Source organism: Athene noctua, chromosome 2 (assembly GCF_965140245.1).
Source record: "Athene noctua chromosome 2, bAthNoc1.hap1.1, whole genome shotgun sequence".
NCBI classification, from domain to species: Eukaryota; Metazoa; Chordata; class Aves; order Strigiformes; family Strigidae; genus Athene; species Athene noctua.
This window is the reverse complement of record NC_134038.1, coordinates 131,586,507-131,605,147: the sequence shown is the minus strand read 5'-3', so window position 1 is coordinate 131,605,147 and position 18,641 is coordinate 131,586,507. Positions and strand designations below refer to the sequence as shown.

General features: G+C 37.5%; 1 protein-coding gene across 1 annotated transcript in view; it reads left to right on the top strand.

The window, feature by feature from the left end:
- Positions 1-18,641, top strand: part of ICA1 (islet cell autoantigen 1) — a 73,337-nt gene that overhangs the window by 19,792 nt on the left and 34,904 nt on the right. Inside the window, exons 5-6 of the mRNA XM_074900336.1 lie at positions 700-823; positions 2,944-3,142. Coding sequence (XP_074756437.1) covers positions 700-823; positions 2,944-3,142 — 323 coding nt within the window. The remainder of the gene's footprint in view (positions 1-699; positions 824-2,943; positions 3,143-18,641) is intronic.

Below are 18,641 nucleotides of genomic sequence, written 5' to 3'. Positions count from 1 at the left end.
ATTCGGTGTGAAAACACTTGTATTGTTCTTCATTTTCTCGTTTAAAAAACAATCAGTTAATTTGAAATTAGAATATTTTAGATGTTTGAAGTATAAATTTTAAAAAATAGTGTTTGAATTGTGTAGAATGTTAAATTTGTAAGTCTTGCAAAGTAATTTGAAAATAAACATTCTTTAAAATGAAGAGCTATATTTTTTTTATATGAAAGAGTCGTTTCTGTAGTCCAGCATGAAAAATGGAGAGCAAGAGAAAAGCAAGTGAGCTTTGGATAGTGTTACTCAGAATAAGCTTGAGTGAAACTATGCTACCAAAGATCAGCTGAGGCAGTTCAGATGATAAAAAAGTATTAAAAAAACCCCAAACAAAACACAAATAAAAAAAACCAAGACTAAAAGATACTATAATCAAGATTGGGCCCATTGTGTAATCTAACCAACCTAATTCTTTTGTTGAAGAAAGAGGTAGCACGTGTTTCCTGTTCTGTTTCGGCACTGATGGAATTTTGTGATTTTTGTTAAGTATTTCAACAAACGTATCAAGTGAATTGGATGTTTACAAAATGGGGGAATTCCATGAAATTACTTATTTTTTGCTGTGCTGCTTGAGTTTAGAGTGACTTAAGCTATTTGATGCTAGGCCAGTTTTGAAGCTATTGGGAACCTATTAAATAACGTGTCTGACCATTTATTTTTCGTCAGTTCTGTCTCAGGAAGAAAATGAATTGGGGAAATTTCTTCGATCACAGGGTTCTCAGGATAAAACGAGAGCAGGAAAAATGATGCAAGCCACAGGAAAGGCTCTCTGCTTTTCTTCTCAGCAAAGGTATATGTGTCAGAATTACTGTCTGATTTACAAAATTTATGGGATAATGTTAGTTAATTCACTGTTGGCATAATTCGTTTAGCCATTTGAAATGGAACCAAATGATAGGTAAGTTATGATTGTCCAAACCTGCTATAGTATTGGCAGTATTACTGGCTTGCTCTGTATAGTTTTGCCTGATCCTGTTTTTTGTCTTACAAACCTGCTGTGTGTGTATCTCCAGATCCCCCACCTGTGCCTGTTCTGCTCAGCAGTTCTAAAGCTGTACAGGTGCATCTGCACAGCCTCCATAGCAGTGGGGTTGTAAAGTAGCTGATGTTGGGTCCCTCTCCAGATTGGGGGCACTTCTCACTCTGCAGAGGAATTCTGCAGCAGGCTCATTGTGGGTGTGTCTGGGTCCTGGGGGAGCATGGAAATGGGTAAGGGAATGCTTTGTTGGGTCATGGAGTCTCATACCTCAGGTAGACAGGGGAGAAAGGAGGAGTCTGAATGCTACTATTTGCCTTAACCTTACACCATGGAGTCCCGCAGGAGAAGATCCTAGATCCCCACTGAGGTCAAGTAAGTTGGGTAGGAGCAAATCAGTTAAAGGGAAAAAAATCCAGAGGGACTCACAAACACATGACGCCCAGAGCCCTTGATGTCTTGTTGACCTTCTGTTTGCTAAAGAGTTTAAAAGTAGCAGTACCTGATGGCATTATCAGTATTATGACGCTTTTTTGTTAACAGTATTGGGAGTATGGAAGTTTGAAATTCAGCATCATTTGCTAGGGAAAATTCTATACCATGACATTTTACAGGATTTTTTTGAGCTCTTAACTATTGTGATATTTTCCAGCTTTAGCTTAACAGTGCAGCTGTTTGGCTCAAAATAAAACATTGCATTCAGAGCACTGAGCATTTCATATGTTTATCTTGGGCTAGAGTTTGGTCATTAGCACATTCAGTAACAGCTATGAGTGGGATCTTTAAAACACATGTAAGGCACCTTTGAGCAAAAGCACTGATGATTTGCTTCTATATAAAGCTTAACTGTTTATAGAAATCCCAGTGTATGACATGTCTGTATAAACTGAATTTTCCTTTGAATGGCTGGGTAAGTATTTGTAGAATGAGAAAAAAAAAGGGGGGGGGGGAAGCCATGCTAAGAAGCTCACATTTCATAAATCTCTTAGTGCTTTTTAAAGGCATCTTTTAAAATAAACTCACATACAAACAAAACCAGTTCTTTGTCTGTCTTCAGCCACTCTCAAGCTCATGTTGAAGTTGGGACTGCTCTTACTTATGTTGCGTGCCAATAGATAGCTCAGTAGCTGGAGATCAAGAAGACACAATTTGCTGGTTACTGGAGCTGAAATTAGAAATTCTTTCTTTTATGCCTAGGAAGTCCCTAAGTAGCAAATTAAACTGACTCTACACTGGTGTGGAACTGATTGAACCCATTCCAGTGAGGTGGCTTCTGGCAACCATGAGGAAAGCAGAAGCAGCAGGAGGAAGCAAAGCAAAAGTTGAAGTAATTCTGTCTAGTTCTAAGATCCCATTAGGAGCCAAAGTGATGGCATAGGGAAGACAACAGTGTCCCCTACTGCCTTGCCGAAGTGTAGTTCCTGGAAGAAACATTTAAGAAAATGCTTAAATCCTTCCAAAAGATATTTAAATGTCCTTCAAAGGAGTTGTTCAGATTCCTTATCAAAAAAAAAAACCCACCAAAACATTTGTGGTATGTATCCAGTAATAAATTACCTCATATTTATTACGTAGGTACATATTTAGAGTTGGTAAATGCAACTAGCTAAGAGTAATGGTAATAGCATATATACAAGCAGCTTGTCTAGCTAAAAGGCTCCTTTTCCACATGCATGTGTAAGTGAAAGGTCATTACTTGAACAGGCAGGTTGCAAACACAATATTCATGCAGAATTACCCTGTTCGTGTGCACCCGCAACCAAGCTGTAGAACCATCTGAACATACACTAGCATTTAAGTGAACTATTTTGACTGTGTATGGTTTTTTGATTGCTAGTAAAGTGTCAGTTGTTGTATTAATCCATTTACCTTTGTGGAACAACTTCTTTAACATGTTTTTCTCCTTCCTTTCTTTCCTTCATGCCTTCCCCCAGATTAGCACTGCGTGCTCCTTTGAGTAGATTATATCAAGAAGTGGAGACTTTCAGATACAGGGCCATCTCAGACACATGGCTGACAGTAAACCGAATGGAACAGTATCGGACTGAATACAGAGGAGCTCTACTCTGGATGAAAGATGTGTCTCAGGAGCTGGATCCAGATCTTTATAAGCAGATGGAAAAGTTTAGAAAGGTATGAAGTTTCCTGTCGTTTCATAGAAGGGGATGCCTGATGAATGACAATGAAGCATTGGTTTGATTCTTCGGAGGAAGACATAATTCAGCAGCACTAAGGATGCCATTTATCGTAACTAATCTTTTCTGTGTGACAGAAGTCCAGTTAATCTGATATGGAATACAGTATCCTTCACTGAGTGGGCTGTAAGGAAAGATACAGTAGTAAGAAACAGCATTTTTCAGTAGTCTATTCAACTTCAGCCTAAATCTTTATAATTTAAATAACATATATTTTTAAAGAAGGTTATCTAATTTTAAATACTTAGCTGTGATGCCTGAATGACTAATGAAAGAAGATATGTCTGCTCTCTTCTGGGGAAGGGAAAGTTGATTTTTGCAACTGAAAAGTATAGAATAACAGAAATGCTGTAGTAGCTGCTTCTAATTTTTTTGGGTGCAATGACGAGCATTTTCAAAATTGGCTATTGTTGGATTTTGGAGAGGAGTTAAAAATAAAAATCCAAATTTGCAAGTTCCTTGTGCAGTTCAGCATGACTCTTGGGCAATTGCTAAAAACTGAAACTGCTAAGAATGCACTCTCCATAAATCTTCTTAATTCAGTGTCAGTCAAGTTTGCTAAACTCTTCCTCCCTCTCCCAAAGGGCTTCCAAAAATCATAAGTCTTAGGTGGTAGTCTGCAGTTTTGCTACCAGGTATGAATAGAGAATTTATATGAGCATTCCTGAACCGACTGGGACAGGATCAGTCCAAGAGAACTCCACATTTGCTAGTGAAGCTCTAGAGCTGATTTTGTTAAAAGATTATAATGTTCACAGCTTACTGTTCATACATCTTGACTATCAGGAGGAGTTATAATCCTAGATATAATACCATGGCTGGTGCTTTGAGTAAAGGCAGTAAAAAAAATTAACAAAAATTATGTGATAATTGAAGGAAGAGGCTTAATAACAGAAATTGTATTAAAGTGTGTGTGTATATATGCATGTGCATGTGGCTTAGACACAGGTAATGTATGAAAAGAAAACTCTGTTCATCAACAGCTTAAGCAGTCCGTGGCTGAAAGTGTTTGGAGGCAAAAGATACTTAATTTGGGATTTTAAAAGCTCAATAAACCATCCTAACGGGAAGGGACTGCAATGCATCTAGGCTATGGCATTTTTTGTAAATTGAAGTGGTGATAATAGCAATTAAGAAAGGGGTGGAACAAATGAAACCCCAGCTAGTCATCTAATCTTTATTTAATGCTTCTGTACAGGATATTCCTGTAACTCTTGTGGCACCAGACATGTATTTTATTATGCCTTGTGGGAAATGTTTATAATGGCATGTTCTTGCAGGTAAAGTAATTGGTATGGTCTTGGCCTCAGCCAATTGCTTACGTATAATGTTTGATTTATTAGAAAAACACTTAAAAAATGGAATGTTAGAATGAATAAGACAGTGCTGGTAATGGTCATGCAAAATTGATTTATAGCTTTCTTGCAAAACAAATGCTATGGAAGGTATAAATTATATAAATGTCACAGTAATTAAAATAATGTATGCTTTGTACAGTAAGCTGCTGTAGTTAAAAAGTTAGATGTGAAATTTCAGCCATCTTGAGTTGCTGTATTTCAGTATTAGCAAAAATAAGATGTGGGGTTTTTTTAATCTCTTACAAAACAGTAGTAAAAATGTGGAGATAGTATTTTGAAGTATTTCTAGGTCTGAAGTAAGTTATATTCTGATGTAAAGAATAATGAATGCTGATTCTAAAATTCTGTAGTGTTATCTCAAATAATTTAAAAAAAAAAAAAAAAAAATTGGAGAAGGTATTTTGAACCTTTCTTTCCTTCCGCTGGCTGTCAACTGAAAACCCTTCAGATCACATTGTAATGCAGAGAACAAAAAGCTCTATATTTTGTAGCCAACAAAGTAAAGAAATGCCCTGGGTATCCACTTCCCTACATATCCCATCTGTGCAACAGGCATATCAAACTAGTCTTTGAAGATTTTAACACTTGCAGAAAGTAAACTTTTTCTTTTTTCTTTCTGGAAAAAAAAATTACAAAAATAAAATCCTCAAGTGTAATGTACCTAGATAGCTGTTGCTGAACAAAACACAACAATTTGGTTTTAATGCTTTACAAATGTAGTAGGCAAACAAAACATGATGGGTACTGTACTCCTAAATAATTAAAGTAGAAGAGTTATTTTTATTGTATATTTGTTCTATTCCTGCTTGCAGATCTGAATTATGCCATAGTGTGGCAGTGTAATGCTGGGTTTTTAGGGCTTGTTTTGGATCTGTAACAATTTAGGAAGTTTTGTTCCTTTTGTGTTGAGAAAGATACTATAATTACTGATGTAAGGTTTTCAGTTCTCAGACACACCATCACTGGAGAGAAGTATTTGATCTGAAGCTGCATATCTAGTGATACACCAGCAAGTAGTTAATGAAGCTGATCCTATCAGAGCACTTCAAAGAAAGTTTTCTTGGGAATTCTATTTGTAAAAATTCTAAGTATTACTTTAGTAAGCATCTTTTTTTATTTCAAGTGAACAGTGCTGGTTTAGTAATCTTTAATGCACCTAGTGCATCAGCAGTATTTATATCACTTGGTTATAAGACTGTTTTCCAAGTATGTAGCCTTTTATAATGTAATCCTAAATGTATCATTATGCATACAGATGTGGTACTTGTTTTTGGAGACCAAAGCTAAATCAATCCAGATGGGTTTTTCATACCTTCCCTCAGAATAGCTCAGGCTAAAAGATCAGTAGTTGAGCCAGTATTTTCAGAGCTGATAAAATCTGAGTTAAAACATTGGCATTTTTGTAGCTCTCTCTCAAAACAATGAGGTACTTGAAAGAATTTTCTAATGCCGTTCTCAAGGCATCAATCTAAATATGCGAGATGCAGCAATACTACCACTTCAAAGTGTCCCAGGACACTGCAGAACAGCCTTTTTACATTGTTACTTGAAGATATCCATGTGATTGTAACTACATGAGTCAAACCAAGGAAACAGGTGAAGGATTTTCTTTTCCCTGCAGAGTTCTATAAATGCTATGTAACTTCATTTGTTCAAATTATATTAACAGTTTCTATGGACACTCCAGTTGTAGTCTAGATATAGAGGTCTTTCATCCCAAGTTCAGAGTTTGAAGTGTTGCTTGAGAATTTAAACAGCATCTTGACAATACTCTGATATTTAAAACAATTTGAATGAGTTAATACCACTTTACCAAATTCTCCACTACTGATCAAGTTTTTAAGGTTCTTAAATCCAGGCTGTTTTATCTGTCTGTACACTATAGCATGAGCTCTGCCATGATGTGAAAATATAGACCAAACTGGCAAATGCTGGTGGTCCCCTGGTGTCCTTCCACCAGCTCTGAAAAAGTTAAACTTTTCCATGCATTTTCTGAGAAGGAACATGCCAATGTGCAGAGTGATAAGCTATGATACCAGGCAATAGCCTCCCGTGTGCAGCCTACAGGAACACAGAAGAGACTCTGCTGTTCGATTTTACTGAGCTAAGCTAGCTCAGGTGCTTACGCAGGGCAATATAGACTTTCTCATCAAACCTAGACATTACAGTGCCACCCATAACAAGTAAAAAGGGAGAGCTGAAAAAATTATTATGCTGATCTGTAGACTAACTGTAAGAAAAATTACATCTGTGACATGGTGGGACTTATCTACATTGATAGAGCAAATTAATCCTTTCTATATTTCTTTTTCGCTTCCATCATTTTTCTACTCCTCTGCTTCCCCTTCATTCTGAGTCTTGAACCGAAGCTGGAGTATTTTTGCAAGTACCCAGTGCCCATGCTGGGATCCCTGAGTCGAACTGCACTGCTCCAGTGTACTGAGAACTGAGTACCTGGAGGGTTGGGCTCTGTTTCTCCTTTTTGTCTAGTCCTCCCTGCTTCGCCAGAGCTGCTTTCCTATGAGCTCTGCTTCTGTCTGAACCAAATGAAGCTCAAATGGGACAAAGAGTAGGTTGAAGCTGTGTAAGGGTAAGGCATGATGCACAGGGCTGGCTGCAGCAGTACATTGTAAATGCTATGAGACTGATCTGCTTGGTGTACAGTTCAAGTCCTTCATCCGTTTCTATCGTACTTGGATATTACGGTAATAAATACCCACATAAAACAGTATGTACTAGATAGGGTACTGGCTGGAAAAAGAGTTGGGTTTTGATCAATATATTTGCATGGGATCTGTGAGGGGAACCAGTAGCATGGTTTGTGATGGGCCTCCTTGATCTGGAAGATTAGAAAGGCCCTATCCCACAGTGCAGAGAGCCCTGTACTACTTCAGTGGTGTTAAGGAAGTGAAATTGATCCTACTATGGAAGAAAATTGTCAGAATATTCCCCAAAAGATCCTAAATCATTATAGGACCCTTAAAGCCTATCTGTTACTCTGCATGCAGCTGTCAAGAAACTTGCAAGCTTGCATCTCAGTTGTTTGGGCACAGTTTATCTCAAGTTATTCCTAGTTGTAGCACTCTTTATACTTGAAACAAAATTAATGCCCTTAAATGGCATTTTAGAGATAAATTTGGCAGGAGAAAAGGAAGGGCAGTGAGAAAAAGAAAACCAGCAAGAACTCATAAGGATTCAACAATAGCTTAAACTGTTGTTTTTATAAGTGCACTAATGTAGGGAGTGGTTGATCTATGCAAGTTCTCTGTTAAATATCTTTTAAGAAAGAAAAGTTAAAGCTTGTGTGAACAGCTGGGTAATAATGAAGATCTAAATAAATCCATTGATTAAAAGGTCAGAAGGGAAACTCTGATGTATATGTATTCATTGTAGAGATCTCAGCAAGTATGGATAAGATACATCTCTGTTCCCCTGCTCTCCCCTTGCCTGCTTAGCACTGCCTTTTGTCATTGGGCTTGTGTGATGATGAAGGGTCTGTACCATGTTACAGCATCATCTGTTCCTCACTTATCCATTAACATCAGCTCCAAACAGCCCTGCAAACCTGGAGGCACTGTGAAAATGTGCTGGAGGTTTTTAATTTTTTTTGCATTGTCTGTTACATTTGAAAACCCTTGGACAGCTGAGAAAATGCAAAAAGCCAAGGAAAGGAGAAAAAACAAATATGATGCTGATCTTTGAAATAAGAACAGACTTGGCAGTTGCCATCCTTGTAAACTTAATTTCAGTTCCTGGTAAAAAGATGAAAAGCAAATCTGCAGGCGTTTAGAGGCTAAAACATGAAGATAAATAAACAACACAGGTTTATAAATAACATTGCAGATTTTTTTTTTGTTATTTTGCATTTTTAATCAAATTATTAAATTAGGAAAAAATTGCAAATCTGGATTGTTGCAGTTCCTTATGAGTGATTACTGGAAAAATTAATTTAACTTTGCTAGAAAAATAAGAGCTCTCAGGAGCTGAGAGTTGAGAATATTGGCTGAGGGACACTAAACAAAGTTTCAGAGGATCACAGAATATAAAGATGGAAAATACCTTAAAGATCAACTAAACTCTCTTCTTGCCAGGACAAAATTGTGCATTTGTAATATATTTTCCAAGTGTTTTTCTGCATCTAATAAATATAATTTAGTTCATGGTGACTCTTAGAATTTTTGTGGATATTGGTGGTGTTCTAGTTCAATTACTAAAAAGTCAACCAAAAGAAAATGTGCTAAGGATAATTACATCTGCAGACGCTATTGAGCTGGAAAGTCTTTTGGTTTCCCAAGCAGCAAAGTATACCAGCATCTCAAAGAAAAATGTCTTTGGCCATCACAGTCACAGTGGTATAATCAATAAACTCTCAGCTGCCATAGTTACAAATAGAACTGTAAGCAACTGACGTTTAGAGCCAGCTATGGTAGTCACTGTTGACCCACTTTGGGTTTTAAAATTATTTTTTTTTAAAAATCAAGTTGTAGACAGCAGTTGTATCTGTTTCTTTTTAGGTGATACTTCTGTACTAAATTCCAAGGTTAACTTCATCTGGAAATCTTAAAACCCATTTGTCTTTAGGTGACAAATGTAGACCTTTGCATGTGAGAGAGCAGGCAGTGATTGTTGTGCTCTGAAAATGTAAGAAAGATCTGAGTGGCTTTAATAGACCACACATTAGATATGTGTGGCACTAGAATGTGGAAAACAGTGCTGGCTTTCATACCTATTAGGAATGTGAGATGGTAGAATCTATCACTTCGGTGGTCCATCTTTATCACTCTTGGTTCAAAATCTTCCTTAAAAAGAAAAAAGCCTTCCCAAAGAACCCACAGTCTGTTTGCTGACTTGGATTGTTGTTGCTCATGAGATGAATAGGTGAGATTTCAGGAGATCCAATAATACTTGCTGCAAGATAGCTGCATGCTCTAAAATTAGTAAGATGGTGTCACACTGCACTCCAGGATCCGCATCTTAGTGTAGCAGTGTGATGGCAGAGATAAAGATATAACAGCATGCTCTTACGATATAATGATAAGCAACACCTACATGTATCACTTCTTGTGACATGCCTGTGCCACCAAGAGTATGTTTGGTTTCATTTGGGTAGGGAATAGCAGTAAGATTTTTTAAAAAAAAAATTTAAATTATTTATAAGTGTTTTTTTAATATGAAAGTATAGGGTGTTGGAAATGCTAAAATTAATGATTTACCTAGAAATTATGGTAGTGAAAAACAAAACACACAAAAGAGTGCTCTTTGTACAAAATTGCAGGTTTTGCTTTGTCATTATTGTCTGTCCTTGTAAAAGCAGATGGAGTTTCAGTGCTGAGCGTGTTTTCTCTGTGCAGTTTCTGCTGTAATGTTTTTTCCAGGTTCTCCAATGTCAAATTCAGTAACATTAAGTAGAGAAAACAAAACATTCCATAAAACTTTTCATACAAAACACTCAAGCGTTTTAAGGCAATTGTGAATGATGCACCTTTTTTGAAAAGATGGCCTTAAGCAGAAATGTTCTTCATAGTGTTAGCATTTTACAGTCTTACAAATTTAAATTACCATTTGAAGTACTGTTTGTAAGAATCATGGTAGGCAATAAGATTAAAATCAATGATTTTCTGAAGCCATTTCATGTATATTAAATATCACCGATGATTGTTAGAAGCAAAGTAACAATGTGTGATGGAGATGCCCTTTTAAAAGCATAATAAGAGTATGCCACTTAAAAATAGAAACAGGATTCTTGGAACAGATTACATCATCTTAAGAGGTACTGCTTGTAGAATATAGTTGATACCAGAGATTGATGCGTGCCCTTGAGAGGTGGTTCATCAACTGTTCAGTTATTTTTAAGAAAGAAGAGTCTGAGGTGAGACTCAGCAAAATGGCTGTGAAATAGAATAAAATGAAGTGCTAGACTACAGATACAATATATTTTTTAACAACCTTGTTTCATGTGAACTAGCTGAAATCAGGAAAAAGGTAGACTTGGTTTAATTGTGCATTTTTCAGACTTGTATTTGTTTCAAGAAAAGGCATGCAGACACATCCTAAAATTTCTGTTCATGTAAGTAGCAGAACTTGTACTGTTCCAACAGAATAGAAAAAATATATGGGGAAAAAAAATCAAGTCATTTAAGTCAATAGTAATGTTAAGTCCAACTTTAATGTAAAAATTATTAGCCCCAATATTAAAAAGTCACTCTCAGATATGATGTGACAAAAATTAATCTCTAAGAATTTTTCTTATGCCTGATAATTATAGAAATGTGTAAGCATTAAATGTAATATTGAATTTTTTTTAAAAAAAGGAACAACTGAACACTGTTTTCACTTAATTGTACTGCTTTGGTTTGGTCTTAAAATTAAAAAGAAAAATGATTGCCTAGACAATTTCTATTGCTCACATGAAAATTCTAACCCTGCAAACTGGTCTATGTGGGCAAAGCCCCTAACCCATGTGGATCATTATATGAATTCAGAACCTCAATGAAGTGTAAAAATGTAAACAGAATAGGTTGTGAAAGGAGAAATGAGATTTGGAAAATTCCCTCAGCCTTAATAATCTGAAAAGGCTAGAAGGAGAGCTAAAGAAATATTTTTTAAAAATAAATGAAATACAGATGTGACCAAACTGAGAAAATTCTCCAGGAGAGAAGAATAAACAGGAAGGGGAATACAGCTGTTGGGGAAAACATTGTTTACACAAGAGAACCAAGTTTTTCTATGGTCACCACTGCCCAGGAATTCTTATACTTTCCTAAAATGCCTGGGCACATACATAATGCAGTCCATCTGCTTTTACTTCATAAAGCCTTTGCTGTTCAGTTGCATTCTACATAGGCTCTGAATGGTTACAAAGATGCTATGTTTGATTTTTGTTTTTTGCATAATGAAACCAAATTAAAGATAGGGTTAAAAAAACCAACCAACAAAAGGTACTGTACTAACCAGAAAAAAAATGGCTAATAGGCCATTTCATCTCTGTTTTAGGGATATTCTGCCTGAACCCTGCCTAGATTTCAAATGTTGTTTCTTCTGTAATAGCACAGTGTGAAGTCTGAAGAGCACTACAGAAAGATTTGGGGATTTTTTTATAAGTACAGTCTTTCTGAGTTTGTATCAGGACGAAATATAATTAAACTATTTTGAGGAAAACAAGGCATACTTGCTGATGTAATAAATGCTAACCAGGAATAGCAATAACAATGCACGGGATTATGTAAAACAGATATGTAACAAATGAGTCATGATTATTAGTGGGTGCCATTCCACATTCTGTGTTGAAAGAGGTTAAACAGAAAACAACCCCCCAAAACTCAATTTATAGTATGTTTACTCCTGCATTAGCACTGTAAACAGAGTGGCTTTGTGCTCAGGACAGCGAGAGCAGCTGGGAACTAAATATTAAAGGCAACTTGGTCATCATGGTGATCTTGTTAAAGTTTATCTTTCTTGGAGTGTTGGTGTCATCATCCAGCTAGAATTTGCAGAATATGTGTCAATGGTACTCCCTGGCACTTTGTACATCTGCCCATCCCACCACCCTTTGTAATGGCCAAGAGGATCTTGCAGGCCAGTTTGCTGCTTTATGGTGCTTTCACTGGTGAAAATGTTACTTCACCTGAACTTGAGATTTTCGCATCCCTTTACCTACTTCCAGTTTATTCACTCCCCTGTCTGCCTACTCAGAAGGGACACAGAGTCAAGTAACAGTCTCAGGCCCTGAAGAATTGAATTTGGATGCAAAGAAATAAAAAATGATGTTTTCTAATTATGAGAACACTGAATCTAAAGGAGCCAAGACGACCTCCAAAATGTCTTCAGTAAATGAGATAAACTGGACTGTGTAATTACTAGATGAATAAAATCATGAGCATAGTAGAGAGATTAGTTTTTTGCTATATTATAATTTTCTTTACATCACCCCTCTGGTCTTTTAGTGTTCAAAGGTAGTAATTACCTGTCTCCTGTTTCCTGCAGGGGCTAACTGTCTAATTGCTCTCCACTTGTCAGCATACCCCCCTGCACCATGTGTGCCAACCATCCTTTGTTTTCAGGTTGTCTGATACGATTAACACAACTGAGTTATGATAAACTCAGCAATTCTCAGCACTTTTAACTCCACTTTTAAGTTCATGTTACTTCTGACTTAGAGCTGAGTATGATCTTTTAGATCTGAAAGCTTATCTCTTTGCTTTTGCCAATTATTTTGGTCGGCCTGCTTCTTGCTGCAAATCTTTGCAGTCATTTTTGGCAACTTGTAGCCTTTTATCATATTAATAAAATGTGACTCTTTTCAGACTCCACAAAGTTATTTGCAGGTCTGCAAAGAACTGTTGGATTTTATCAACTCCCTTGTAATCATTTGAGGAGAGGAGACATTCGAAGTTATCAAGACCATACTTTTCCCTAAAGAGGATGTATGTTCATGCATGAAAACATGCACCCACTTGCAATTTAGAATAGTGTATGTCCAAGCACACTGTTTTGCTAACTACAGCAGCGGATTGACGAATGCATGCTCACTACTAGAACTATCTTTAGGGCTTGTAATGTAGCAGTCTATCCCCAAACTCTGAAAAAATGCTGTTTAGTTTAATGTCATTCTGTATGCAATTTTAGAGTCTCCTGGTCACATGAATAGAAAAGTCATCGGTAATTATTTTTTTTGTATGTCCTTGCTTCAAGGTCTCTATTGGTGTCAACATGGGTTTTTTTCCCTTCAGCCTAGTAAAGCACACATCCTGGGTTTGATGAATACTGAAACTTGTTACCAACAGAAAGGTGAGGCATGTATCTAGGCTTCTTAAAGTAGAAAAAAGCAGAACTTCTAGCAAGGCTAGAAGCTATATATTTATTGCATTTCCTTCATTTAAATTGTCATTCCATGTTTGTTCCCTTTTAAAAATAATTTGCTTATTGATCCAAGCTGTAAAATGAATACAGTTACTGTGAGAAACCTTTCCATCTTAGTAGCTTGAGGAGTATGTTATGTTATATGCTGGTTGATAATCAGAAAATAGCTAGAAGGTATAAGCACTTGGCAGTAGAGCTGCTCTCATACACGACATACTGCAGTAATGACCCAAGGTGCATGAGTTAGGAGGAGAGGTAGTGTGTGCTCTAGCTCTTAGTTGTCACGTGAAACTGCATGAAAACTCCCTCCTTTGATACAGTTTGAAGTTAAACAGATTAACCATAGTTTGTCTCTGTGCTGGAGAAAAATAGAGGAGGGGCTTCATGCAACCAGCAGTGGTGTCAGCTGGGATGTGGCTGCTGACTGCAGCCCTCTGCCTCCCCCTGTAACCCCTTTTGAAGCAAGAACTACAGCACTTTGGGTCAAAGCTGCTGAGGTCAGACCCTACCCTGCATAAAGGGGGAATGCTCTCATTTGGAGCCGATTTCTTCCTGCACAGGCAGGAGATAGGGAAGTTGGTAGGTAACATGTAAGGAGCATGGGGTTGTATAAGTATTTGAAGAGTGGGGGATGATTTTTGGAAAAGAAAATCCAAGCGTACACATAGCCCTTTTTCCAGGGAAGGTGTATGGCAATGCAGTGATGCTGCTTTTCTGGAAGATGGTGCCTGAATGAAGCTGAACTGGTGCAGAGCTCTGTGTAAACATTCACTGTGTTTTGAGAAGAGCATCTATCAATCTAGCTCAAAAATGTATTTTCCCCAGCTTAAATATAAGTGAACAACTCTTAACTTGAAATAAGTGTGTTTACACAATACTTAGCCTCTGCTTAATTCAAAATAATTTTTTAAGCAGTTTAGTTAAGCTGCATAAAAGTAACACACCTTCTCCCCTTCTAGGGCTGTGGGTTTGGAGGCTCTTGAATCTTTTAAGATGGGGTGACTCAGTAACATTTTTTTGCTTTGACTGATTTTTATGTTGTGATCTTAATTTCAGTAGTGACTTCTGAGTGTGGTTCTGAAAAAATCAAGACTGTTGCTGCTTTGAGCTTCTTAAATTTAACAAACTTCCCTTCATTTTACAGTAAATAGTGGTTGAAGTTATGAAAGTGATCCACATCTTATATTTAATAGTTGGTTGCATCGTGTATTTGATAGAAATTCTTTTAAAAGCTGGTGTGTTGTATTTTCTGTCTGTGTTCCATTTGATGTTTGTTTCGATGAACTCATTGCTGGTAGAGCAGTTGGATCATATTCTGGAACTGCGCTGTGCTGCTCTGTTTGTGAAAGCTGTTCTGAGGCTTAAAGCTAAAGATTTTGTTGTCTGGTTTTTGGCTGGATGAACTTGCTGAATTGTGCTGAAAAATGTAACTTTGATCAGGGCTGTGTCCAGCTGCTGGATAAGTGGAAAGGATTCTGCAGAGGCTGCGCTCTCACCAAATGATGTGCTGTGTCTGCCTGCACTGGGCCATGCTAGAGGGACAGGAATCAGGAAGAAGGAGGAAAATACCTCTTTAATTCCTGGTAATTCCTTAGAAAAAACTTGAGAGGTTTTCAGTTGCTGTTGGGCTGTACCTTTCAACCTGTCTTTCTTCTCCTGTGAAGGGACTAAATTATTTTTTAATAATCGAGGAGGAAGTGTATTTCTACTGCTGCAGGGCAGCTGTTCAAAAAGTTATTTAGGACAGAGAGCAGTATTAACTTGCCACAGATAGTTTTCATGTCTCAGAGAAATTTGATTTGGATGTAACAAAACTTTGCTGCTGCAAAGATATGTTTGGTTTCCAGGTCTTTGCACTACCATAGTATTGATAGGAGGGAGGAAAAGATACCAAATTCAAGTAAAAAAAAATGAAACAGGCAAGAGAAAAACACATTCTCTTGAGACCTCTTTAATTAGAACACCTTATTGATTGAATAGCAGGAAGACTTTTGGCGTATGAATTTAGAGTATCTTTAATTGGTGGGCCTGTTCTGGTTAAATATCTAATCCAGCAGTTATTTTTAGCAAACTACCTTCTTAAAAATAAAAAAGAGAGGGGAAAAAAAAATAGCTATGTATACTTTTTCCCCGAGGATTTGTGTAGACAGTAACACTGTTCAGTGTACCACTCCCCTCTTATAATATCATAAGTAACATTTTCACTCAGCAGACAACCCTCTAGGACTTGAATGAGGAGAGAGGAGTGTTGCTTGCATGCTTGGGCAATGGATGCTGTAACTAGGTCTGTCCAAGTAGATCCTGCAGGTTTTAGACAATCCATTTCCAAAATTCAATACCCAGGTCTTAATATACATATAGACTTCTGTGTGAGGGGGTACGAACATTTTAATGAAAATAAAGTACTGAGGTCTGCACTTCTCTCTGCACTGCAGTTATAATTGTAGAAATGTTGGAGCATGTCAGAATTGCCCCTGCCGCTTTTCCAAATCAATATGTGTGAATGCAAAGCTTGCATACTGTCATACAGTTACAGTATGTAAAGCATTTGTACGTGCTTTTTGTTACTTAGGCAGGTTTGGGCGTAGGCAGTGCTTGAATACACCCTGGCAATTGAAACTGAGCACTCTTACAGTTATAGAATTACATAACTCAAAGAGTGCTTTTGAATTTTCATGTTGGAAAATCTGCTGTTAAACAGGTGTTAAAGAGATTACTACCTTGTTGGAAAAGCTCATTTGAAGCATCTGTGCTGCCTTAGAGCACAGAACAGAGAATTCTCCCACCATGAGAAGGCACTGAGACAGTCTGAATCCAGCATAGCAAACTCACAGACCCGCCTTGACCTGCAAACATGCCTCAGGGTTACCTTATTCTTAAGGATGGACAGGTTACTTCAAACAAAAATCCACTGTCTGTCCATCATCTGTCTTCATTGGTGACCAATGCTAACACCCAGGAAGTTGCATAGATCAAATACACAGTGGCATTTTCCTGTAGTACTGTGACCAGTGGCTGCATCGTAAGACATAGTGTTTGATTTTTTTTCTAAGAAATTGCCCAGTTGCCTTTTGAACCAATGTAAGTTCTGGCCGTCACAACAGATGGCTGTGATCAGAGAGCTGCCCGAGAGCTGCCCTACTGACACAGATGTTGTGTAAAGATCCACTGTCCTTGTGTTGAGTTCAAGCGGCTAGTTTGGTATACTGCCATCTGGTTCCTGTGTTGGCCGAAGTCTGGTCTTTTGCAACTTTTGTATGTGTGGTATGATGTACTTCCATCATACCCCTCCCTAGTAATCTCTTTTTTCTGGGCTGGAAAATCCTAGTCTATCATTCTTTTTACAGAAGCTAATTTACATTTTTGATCAGACATTTCATTCTTTCCTGCCATTGCTAACCCTGAACCAATGTGCTCTTGCAGATCCAATTTGGCTTTGGGTGGAAGAAAAATATAGAACTAAAAAAAATCTTCATGTCACTGTATAATATTTATGGAATCACGTGCATAATGTGCAAGGAGGTTCTCATTTTTCCCCATCCCTAAAGAGACACAAGAGAGTTGACAAAGATGCAGTATAAAACAGTGGGAATAAACACAGGGCTGGGAAGGAGGTGAAGCATCAGGAAAAAAGAAAGAGAGAAAGGACTAAGATAAATGTGTATGTGTTTGCATAAAGGAGGGAGGGAAAGCTACTTGGTAGGATTCAGTTTCTATGATAGCCACCTTTGAATATATCAGAAGATGGTACAACCAGCTTTGTTTTTTGGAGGGGGAAAAAAGGAAGAATAGTCAAGCCAGCCATAACCTTATATCCTCACAGGGGTCAGAGAATTACTCACATCTGCTGACTGTCAGTTGTTATGAAGTAAGCAGTTTTGACCATAGCTTACTCATTACTGCCAGGCTGGAGTTATGTGGCGTGTGAGCCAACAGGCTCAAGGCAGTAAAATTTTTACAGGCTAAGTACTGAGAAACTTAAGAGGGAATTGTGGCATGAATGTGACACAAAAAACAAATTTCATATTCTAGTAAATAAAATCCACAAAGGAGTCATGGTGCATGTTCATGACCCGGTGGTTTGGTGAATGTGATATTTCTATAATATCTTTTAGAAAAAAATCATCTATTGGGATTTAAAAATAGCAGTAGTTAACTCAGTGTACCTAATAACATATTTTTTACCTTATATTTTTATATTGCTGTTAAGGAAAAAAGATTTGGAGCAATAATCATTATGCACTTTGCTCTTTAACAGGACATTCTCCTTCACCCAGGACCATAGACATCGATTTTAAACCAGGAAGAAAAAGTCAGCCAAAGTACTGAGAGGGTAAAGACAGGACTAGAAATTAGGACCAAGTTACATAGGCTGGAGAAAAGATAAGCACGAGGCTCTGTGGTCAAAGAAGAGAACAGAGAATGGGAAGAAGTAGTTTGTCTGGGATATATTTGTATCCCGAGCATAACGGCTGCATCTCCAGTGACTGGAGATACAAACATGACAGTGTACGTTTGGAGTTCTAGGTTAATTCTTTTCTCCTTCCAGGCCACAAATTGCTAATTGCAGCTCTGCAACTACATTTGCAAAGTTTCTGCAACAGTTTTTGTGAAGATCTTCTGTAAAGACGTAGCATAGCTGTCAACAAATGGCAGGAGTCTCTCAATACAGTTTGAGTAAGCGCAGATCACAGTCCACGTGTCTGGCTTGAAAAACTGGAGAGGGAGAGTATCAAAAAGTGTAAGATGTAACTTGAGGACTAGGGGAAATCACTTAAGATAAGGTGTTTCTAAGTCAGTCTTTCTCATTTAACGAAGAGAAGCTGAAGAGTTGGCTTGACCATGGTATGTAAATTGCTAAGGGTCCTTAATCTACTCATCAGATGTTTATCAAGAATCATGGCTTGGAAGCTTATGCTGGATGAATTCATATGATAAATAAGGCATGTATTTAAATACTTATGGTTGTTATTAGCGAGAAAGGAAATAGTTTTTTTTCCTAGACATCACTGAGGTTAGATTCTGTGAAACCTAACTCATCTGCTGTGTAGCTGTCTGCACTTGTAATCAACAAGAGCTCCCTTTGTAGTTCAGCGGAGAGAAATGAGCTCTTTTAGGGTAACATGAACCAAACTCTAGTCTCAGTTGTTTGTGTTGGCCAGATCTTCATCCACTAAAACAGATCACAGGGTAACAATGTAGATGGCAACATCTGAGCTA